Source organism: Contarinia nasturtii, unplaced genomic scaffold (genome assembly GCF_009176525.2).
Source record: "Contarinia nasturtii isolate CC-2019 unplaced genomic scaffold, AAFC_CNas_1.1 Cnas_scaffold_129, whole genome shotgun sequence".
Lineage (NCBI taxonomy): Eukaryota > Metazoa > Arthropoda > Insecta > Diptera > Cecidomyiidae > Contarinia > Contarinia nasturtii.
Genome location: NW_022197486.1, coordinates 5,598,081 through 5,607,678, shown reverse-complemented (window position 1 = coordinate 5,607,678; position 9,598 = coordinate 5,598,081). Strand labels below are relative to the sequence as shown.

General features: G+C 32.0%; 1 protein-coding gene across 2 annotated transcripts in view; it reads right to left on the bottom strand.

Annotated features, from left to right (window-relative positions):
• Positions 1-666: 666 nt before the first annotated feature.
• The window catches only part of LOC116347164 (homeobox protein SIX2), a 37,084-nt gene continuing 28,152 nt past the window's right edge, over positions 667-9,598 (bottom strand). For both annotated transcript variants that reach the window (XM_031777656.1, XM_031777666.1), the window contains exons 5-7: positions 4,453-4,736; positions 3,819-4,144; positions 667-3,563 (exon numbers count right to left, since the gene is read on the bottom strand). In XM_031777656.1, the coding sequence (XP_031633516.1) occupies positions 3,405-3,563; positions 3,819-4,144; positions 4,453-4,736 (769 nt within the window). In that variant the 3' untranslated portion in view covers positions 667-3,404. The remainder of the gene's footprint in view (positions 3,564-3,818; positions 4,145-4,452; positions 4,737-9,598) is intronic.

The window sequence follows — 9,598 nt, the reverse complement described above, 5'->3', positions numbered from 1 at the left end:
TTCAACCAAATGGTTTAACTGATTGCTCTCATTGATATGATTAGTATAATAAAATGCATAGACTAATATAGATGTCATCCAACAAATGATTCAGGCCAAGTCGTTATCGTTCATTTAAGCAATGAAGAGCAATTTTTTAAAAATACGCCATTTGTTCATTTCACACAGAAACGATTAAGGCTGCACCCAGAAAGCTCATTAGGTCAATCGATTAATATTTTTGCTGAGTTCGAAATGGGTGGCGGTATAAAGACGACGAACGGATATTTGAAAATGGTTGTTGTGCATGTAATCGGGTAATCTTCAAATCAAACTTAAAGTTAAGTAAAATACCAAATATCACGTCGAAAACATAATACGTTACGCATTTAAGTCATTCCAAGTAGTCGATTAACGAACATTGTTCACTTGTTGCCAAATCTCGTTCAAGTGTGAAGACACTTTGTTCGATAACATCTATCCATTTTATGTCCTTTGCATCTTGTTCATCTAGCTGGAATATAGTGTTTCGTGCCAACAACTATTTAATGATTGAGTTACAGTCCTTGAATGAACTTTAGGCTGTTATTATTTTGTGTGTGTGTGTTTTCTTCTTCTTCTGAGAATTCTACCTATGAGGGATTTTCACTCGACGAAAACTGACATGGCATTAAAAAACACGAGTAATAAAAAAATCTGTCTATTTTCATATATACATAATATATTTATGTATATAATATAGTTCAGTGCGACAAGTAGTAACTGTCCTTTATTTTGACATTCTTTTCACAATTCTCTTTTTTATTTGCTTATCTTACTTAAATGTCTACGTGTATATATATTTTACTAATTTTTTGAGTTGTTTTCCTCTTTCCTCATATTTTCCACACATTTTTTCTTCTTCTTTCGTGTTACAATATTTACATGATTTTAATTATTTGTAACTTATATTTTATAATATTCCTTATGTAGTTATCTTTAATTGATACAAGAGTAAGGTAATTTTGAATGCAGAATGTATGTTTTTTGTTATTATTTTGTTTTTTTGTTTTGCCTAAATATTTGTGTGAGAGAAATATATTAAGATAGTTTTTTTGTGACCAAAATTTTCTGTTGTAACTTTAATTGTTTAATTACCTCTGAATTTTTGAAAGCAATTCCCAACATTTTTTTTGGCTGAATGGTTATGAGCAGATATTGTATCGAGATATTTTCAACCGGCTAACGCCAGGCGCTGAAATGGAGTGAAAACAAAAGAAGTGATTTTTATAGGCGTAAAAACACTTCCGTTGTTACAAACACTATAACAATCACTTCTGTTGTTTTCACTCCATTTCAGAGTCTGCAGGATAAAACTGATATCTGCTTAGCCTGACGTTGGCTGTCTGAATATATCTCAATAGAATGTCTGATTATGAGTATGAAACAAAAATATGAAAGCACTGAAAGAACATGGAACGAGGACGTGAATCTTGAACTTGGGAAAAAGTTACCGTGTACATATTGTGAGCAATCTTCTTTTTATTGTTCAAATTCGGATATTTTTTGCCAATAATTCCCATCTCAAATCGAAGTAAATCAAGAGCATCGCCTCTTTTCCAATCTTTCCAAATTTACCGAAATTCATGCCAATTCAGATAAGTTCAAATCATAATTCAAAAAAAATGTTATTCAAATGTTTCTAATCACTACAAATCGTTTTCAAATAAAATACATTCTATTAAGAAATAATTCCTGAAACCTGTGCCCTGGAAGTGAATAACCATTTGAGTATACGGCTCGTAGTGTTGTTTCTTTTCCAACCGAGGCGAATCAATTGATCCATCCTCTGCTCATTAGCACCTCAATACCTACTGGATTCAGCAATTATTACTAATTGTGATATTCGAACAAGTATGACTCAATAAATTATCAATATCGATAAACAAAAAAACATTTGTCTTTATTCTCGTTTTTTTTTTCTGAGAAAAATTCTACATTATCGTTCACAAAGTTTTATTTTAAATTTTAACAACACACAATGGTGAATTTATATGCACGTAAACAAAAAAAAAAAAAGAAAAATTGATATCTCCGTCAAGTACAAAGCTTGAAATGTTTCAGATTTTCTTTTATTTTCTCAATTAGTTTTGCATTGCTTGTTTGCCAGTGTAGTGTTTCCAAAATAAAATGACACCTACGCTTGTATTACGGCAGCCAACATATATTCTGTTTAGAAAATATTAATAGTTGTTCTCCAAACAATTCTTAAGAACTATTTTATATATTCATTTTTTTGTTGTTGTTGTGTTTGGGTTGTTTTGTTGATGTCTTTTCCCAATGATTTATCGGCGCTGATTAATTTTTCAACATAGAAAAATAAATCTTGACGATTTTTCAATGGAAATACCCTCTGATTTTAGCGTAAATTCTTCTTAAATATAGTGATTAGAATGCATATATAAACTGTTTTAGTTCGCTTTGAATGCATGCATATTTGTTCGTTACTATATTTCTTCGTTTTGTGTATGCTTCCTTAAAATTCAATCGTTCGGTTTTACAAGTATTATTAGCGTAATAAACATTTGTATTTAAACTAACTCACCTTGGGTTCTTTTTTTTCTCTTTTAATTTGTGCTACTGTAGTTCAATCAAAGCCATCAAATTTAAATATTTCGTCTATGTGCTTCTTTACCACTATTTGAACCATGATTTTTTTTTCGATCCATGCTAATTTCTTGTTTTGGGGCGCACAGTGCTCGTATACTGTATTATAATAATCTCTCATCTGATTGGTATGAACATTAAAAAACACGTTCGGTTTTTACGAGAAAACAAAATTAATGTAGGCCAACTTTTAATTCATTCCAATGTCAAGCTAAACTTCGCACTAGTATGAAAATTAATTCTTTTTTTGCCATTTTTTTGTGTCAAAAAGTAATTTAATCGCAGGATAAAACCAAGCAGAGTATAGTCTATTGACGTTTTATTTTTTAAAGTAGAGTCGTAATTAATGTATGATTTCTCACTCATAGTGGCGCAATGACATGGTAAAGTTTGTGTTTTCGTTTTTTATTGTTTCTCGGAAAACCTGGCATGAGTAAATGTGGTGTTGGTACTGACTCCCAACACATTAGAAAAGAGAAGTGCGAAGTTTAGTGGCATTTAGAAAGAGCAAGTTTAAATTCTAGCTTTAAGCACTGATTGCCCCAAACATTGTTCTAGAAATAGATACATTTTATTAAAATTGGTATATAGTATTCATATTTCACTTCTTTCATTGTTTAACATAACTGTCGAAGTTGATTTTCTTCGTGTTTTTTTTTGTCATTTAATTTGAAATATGAATGCTTGTATTTTGTCGTTGACGAATTCAAATTGCCAATTGATTCGAACCATAGAAGGAAGTACATCGTCATTTTCATTCATTATGAAACCACCTCACATCACGTGTCTTTGGGCTGGGGCGACGGTGAAAATGGTCGATGCAGTGTCGGTGCTCCCGATGTTGGATTTCGTATTGTACTTGATGTATTATTACCACCGACTATTCGAACAATTCCATTTGTACGATGCGTGGGCATTTGTGTTGTTGATCCTAAACCCTAAATAGAATTTTAATAAAAAAAATGGAATAATTTTTTTCTATTAAAATCCTTATTTCTTTGTCTGTATGCGCTAACACAATTATGATTTTTATTTGTGAAAAATAAAAAAAAATCTATATAATTTTTCCATTATTTGCATTTGTTTATTTCATTCAATCGATTCAATTACAAGTCATTTAAATAACACTCTTCCGTTTTTTTGAATCAAATGAAAAATAATCAGTTGTAAATTTTATTTCTAATTTTATTTACCGATGTCATATCAGTTGAATTGATGCGGTTCGGTGAACTGACACGTATTCGAAGCGGTGACAATGTTGTCGCTGTACCATTTGTTAAATGACTGCCGGCGGCAATGGTAGCTGAAGATGGTAGTTGTGGTTGAGGTCTTACAACCGTTGGTATATTCATATAATCGATTGAATCGCGTGAATCACGTGTGCTCAACGGAATTCGATTGCCGTTACCAATGTTTGTCATTGCAATTGCTGTCGGAGGTGAATGCGTACTAATCGGCGGTGAATTATCACCACCAACAAATGGGTAAGGCAATGTGGGTAAAAAGCGACTAAATGCTCCTGTTTGAATATTTACAAATTGGAAAAAAATTGGAGACAATTGAATATTAGTCACATTATTTGAAATAAAATCTAAGTTCATTCTTTGAGTCTAAATAATTGAATAATGTATTAAAATTCTTTGGTAAAATTGAATCGATTTGCGAGCGATTTGATTTAAAATTAACCATAAATATATTGCGTATTGTATTAAAGAAAACACATGTATGTGAATTCGACTGACAAAAATGTTTCAAATGAATGGTATTTTTGAAATTTTGTATCAATTTTGAAGTGAAAGAAATGATGGAAAAAAACAAATAACTTACCAGCCATAGCGGGAGAATGTGCATCAAATGAAAATCCACCCAAGGAAAAACTTCGAAAATCTTTCTCACGATCACGTTGCAAATCGTCATGCATTAAACGATCATCGTTACCACCGCCCGACGTTGAACCGGGACTGTGTTGAAGTGACAAACTGCTCGGTACCGGCGAATGTGTTCCCAGTGATATATCTGAATCCGAATCGTCTGATGGTATTGGCGATGAATTATCGGTTTGACGTGACCGCAATGATGTGCCGCCCGAACCAGACATCGGTTGATTCATTCTGTAGGTTAAACGATAAAATTGAAGAAAATCGATGTAATCACGCGAATTATTGTATGAAAATCAAAAATTATTAGATTGAAATGCGTAGCAAACGGTTTCGATGGTGAAATTAATGCAAATGTAATCAAATCGAGTATGAAAATCACGGTATGAATACTAAAATTTTGGTTTCACTTCGATGAAGGCGATGCGGTGACGCAAAAACACACACACACACACAGCAACATCACGAAATTATTCACCCCATGTGCTTCACTTAGTTCAATGTTTTACGTTACATTTTTAATATATTAGGTATTTTTATTCTTCGTGTATTCTGAGCTTCAGTTTACTCAAAATCAACAGTCATTTGTACTAGTTATTTTTATCTTTATTTAACGAAAAAAAAAGATAGAAAGAAGAAAATGTCAAATGTTCTAAAACAAAGTTGATTGTGTAGTATCATCCCCTTCGCGTTGTGAATGGTTGAAATAATGATAATCAAATTTATTTCCGGATCGAGCCGAGAGCAATTTCGGACTCTATAGTATTACCCTTTTTTTCGGTAGATGCTATTGATTTAAGTTGAGTTGTTTGGTGGTAGGTTATATATATACAAGCGATAAATGTTCATTCTATATCTCTTCGTTCAAATAATATAACCGTTTGTAATAACAAACTCAAATAAAAGCCAAATGCTCGTTTGCACATATTGAAAATTATTTGATTTTCGGTTTTGACACATTCGCCAACCCTTTTCGCCAAACGCTATTGACAAACTAATTTTCCAAAAGAAGAAAACACACATTTTTCGTGCACATGCATTGAAATGTACGAAATATACTAACACAACACATATTAAAAAGATTATCCGATTCCAATGATCATTTGAAATAATACAGACGTGTTTGAATGAACAATGAAGATTTTCAGATTGATTTGGATTCTCGAAATTTACAGTGTGCATTTTCGGTCCTGTGTGTGCGTGTGTGTGTGCAGATGTGTGAACGATGTGTGTTTTGCCCCCGAATATAATCGATATACTCGCTTATGTACATTTAAGATTATACGATAAGGATGGTTACTGGTACCCAGTAATGAAAAACTTCATAATTCACTGAATGAACACACTTGAATGTAGGTAACACAAATTGTGCTTAAAACCAAAATCAAATGGTGAAATCTTTACATTTTACGTGTGAAAATCTATTGAGAATGATACAATATAGTCGTATATATTCGATCGTTTCTTTTTTATATTGAAACCGAATGGATAATAGAGTGTGTTCATTTAAATAGCGATTCCGAATATCAACACCATAAAATACGAATGCTAAATAAATTAAATTACGCAAATGTGTTACACGTGTAATCGCATTATTTGTTGTGATTTGTCTATTTTTTTCGGCTTCTGATTGAGTAAAAGTGTGATGAAGGCAATCTGCAAAAGACCTAATACAGTTTTTTTTCCTCTTCGTCCCTCTCTCTCATTTTTTTGACTGCCTCTTTTCCAGTACTGATTGCGGCTTAAACATAGTGTAACATTCACACAAGCCATCAAATGGTAGCATGACAGCGTCTAACAGAAATATCACAAACAGCAAACGATGTTGTCGTTTTAGTCTATATAGTACAGCATATACAGTGTACAGCATACATACATGTGTTTGTGTGTGTGTGTGTCGTTGCTGTTACTGCTACTTTTGAGCAATCGAAACGGATGTGAATGTATTTGTGCTTGTAATAGAAGAACGGATAATTTTGTGGGTTTGTCAAATTGTGTTGACGACCAAATACAACACAACACAATCGACGCGAATGCATAGCTCTTCAACAGCACCAGCTTCAAAACGCGCAATGAGCAAGACTAAAAAAGAGAGGCGGAGTTTCACATCGAAACCGTTGAAGAAAATATAATAAAAATGTAAACATATCATTAATTTTTCTACTGCCAAAAAATTTGTCATACTAATGATTTATTCGATAAACTTTTAAGATTGAGTGCCAAGCCAATTTCGAAGAGAGAAAAAGAAAAAAACTTCTGTGTATTTCAATCGTTTTTCACTCGTTCCCACTGTGATGGATGAAATGGATATTATTTCGATGTAAAAATCGATACAAAATGCGGTGGCAATGCCAAAAATTGAAAACAAAACGTATAAAAAAGTTTGCTGCAAACATGTCGAAATGCCGTTGAATGTGCACAAGAAGAAATGATTAAGGCTGTGATTTTTGGCTGCTGGGGTTTGTTGGCTTTATTTGCATATCATTTTTGTCGAATATATATATAAAGTCAAGTGAGCGCCTACGATAATAATAAATGCATAAAATGTCACTTGCGGCTATTCTACTCGAAAATATATTTATCGTATGTCCGTCTTTATTAGAGTTGGTGGTGATGCTTTCGATCTCTTTGATATGAGTAACCATGAAGGTAACCACGAAACGTGCCTAAAATAAATCAATTTATGTGTGTGTATGTTTTTTCGTAACTGGACTACAGACAAAGAAAATTACAGGTTCGTTATAAACGATTAAGTGATGAAGGTGGCGTGTGTGAGACGACAGTAGCCGAACATTTTTTCCATACCATTTTTTTTGTGTATGTTTGTTATGCATTTGCAAAAATCTCGCAAACTGCTTTTTTTTTCTCGTCGCCAACACCATCCGGAGGACAAAAATTCAGTAGTACCTCTCAGAATACCATCATCATCAAAATTCGTATATATATATAATGTTAACGTTTTTTGTCACCACATTTGTATGCGTTTTTTTGTGTGTGTGAATTTTTTGTTGCAGCATTGAAAATCGACACAGAATTGCGACATTATTCAATTACGTACAAATCGATATCTTAATAATGAAAAACGAGAAAAAGGTATTTAGGTAAATTGTACAACTGGTGACACTTGTAAAAAGTGTTTTTTTTTTTTGTTGTGGTTGTTATTTCCACCGATTTAAATCGCGTATGGTAAACAATTGCTTATATTTTGTGTGTTCATATTTGAAGTATAGAGGAATTTATATCGTTTTACTGGTTCTCGGTTGGTTTCGCGCTCTTTCTCTAATTCAAAGTAGGGAAATAAGTACCATTGAAACGTTGAAATAATATTTGAAGTATTCTCAACAATTTAAATGAAAAAGAAAAAAAAAATGAAATATACGGACATTAATTGTAATGTTTTGAAACATGTTTCATGAAATTTCTTGCAACAAACTCTGTCTGTTCACAGGCAGATTGAATTTGGTTTCATTGTTACAATTGAAGAGTATTTTGAACCCCAAATTGAAAATAATTTTTTTTCTTCTGAAATAAAAGCCGAGTCCGACATCGAAATGACTATTCGATTAAGAACTATTTATTTTAGTAGTTAAATCATTTCATTTCAAGTGGTTTGAATCTTTCACACGCACGCCCCATTCTCTTAACATAACGTTAAGGTTTATGCAACCACTTCAACGTAATTTCTGCAGTCAAAACATTTAAATCGCCCTCGAATTTGCCTGCTCAATGAATCGGCTCTCTTTACCCACAAACAAAAAGAAATTTATATATATATATGAAATTTAAATCGTTTCAAGAATATTGTTTCATAATACAAACACATTTTATGAAATGCAATCGAACAACTTCTACAATTGAAACAAATTGTGAAACGGTTTATAAAAATCAATCGTTCAGGAAAATTGAAATGAAATGTTCCAAATCGTGGGAAATCACTTAATCGTTTTTATTTAAATTACATTTAAGCAAAAGCAAGCAAAAGCGAGCAAAAGTCTATTCAAATTTCAAGTTGATAAATCAAGATATTGCAAACATAAAATACCCTTCGATCATCAAATAGAACTAAACCATACTGAAATCGTGAAATAAACGAAACGGACAAATAGCAATTCTATTTGTATAGCATCTATTTATGTTTTGACTGATTTTGTATATTTAGTCATCATATTTCAATAAACTAAATATAGAACTGAATAAATACAATTGGGATAGTTAGAAATGTTAGAACGTTTTTGAAAATGAATATCGAATTTGATGCAGACATATTTTTTTGTTGTCAGAGTGAAGGTGTACACCATCATCTGTCATTAAAGAATCAACTGTAATAATTAGATTCTGTGCTTGTGCCGTTGTATCTTTTCTAATTATATGTTCAAATTAACAAACATGATCCAATTGGTTAACAACGTGTCACTAAGCAATTTTGTGAGTTTTTTTCTGCCATTAGTTCGGTGAATCCACAATCTTCTTGTGTGTTCGTAATGTCATTTAAAATCGAATATCATGTATCAAGGTTTTTAAGAAGTGTGAGTACTACCTTTGTTTTTTTTTACTTGTTTTCGCTCGTATATCATGGATACCGTTCAACACGCTCTCAACGAACTGATTTTATTTTAGTAATAAATAAATAACAATTTTTACTATTTAGATTGACTGATATTGTGCATCAAATCACTTGGTTTTAGCGCCGTAATATATATCAAACAAAAAAAAACATTAATTTAACATTGAAAATCGATTGAAAATACAGACGTACAGATATTTGCAACGAATTCGAACCACAAAAATTGAGGAACATATGAAACTATTTTTTTACGAATGAGCGTCGGAATCCGATCAGAAATTCAAAGATACATCTCAACTTTTACGAATTTGAAAACGGATTTTTTAAAAAACTGATAAAAAATCAATTTGACTCTGGTTTTGATTTCCAATTAAATTTGTTGCAATTTTTTATTAATAATCTAAATGAATAACTGTAATTTGATATGTTCAAAATGTCAACAAAAAATGCTACAAATTTTATTCATATTTCTTCATACGATCGTAAGAGAGAGAGAGAGAGAGAGAGAGAGAGAGAGAGAGAGAGAGAGAGA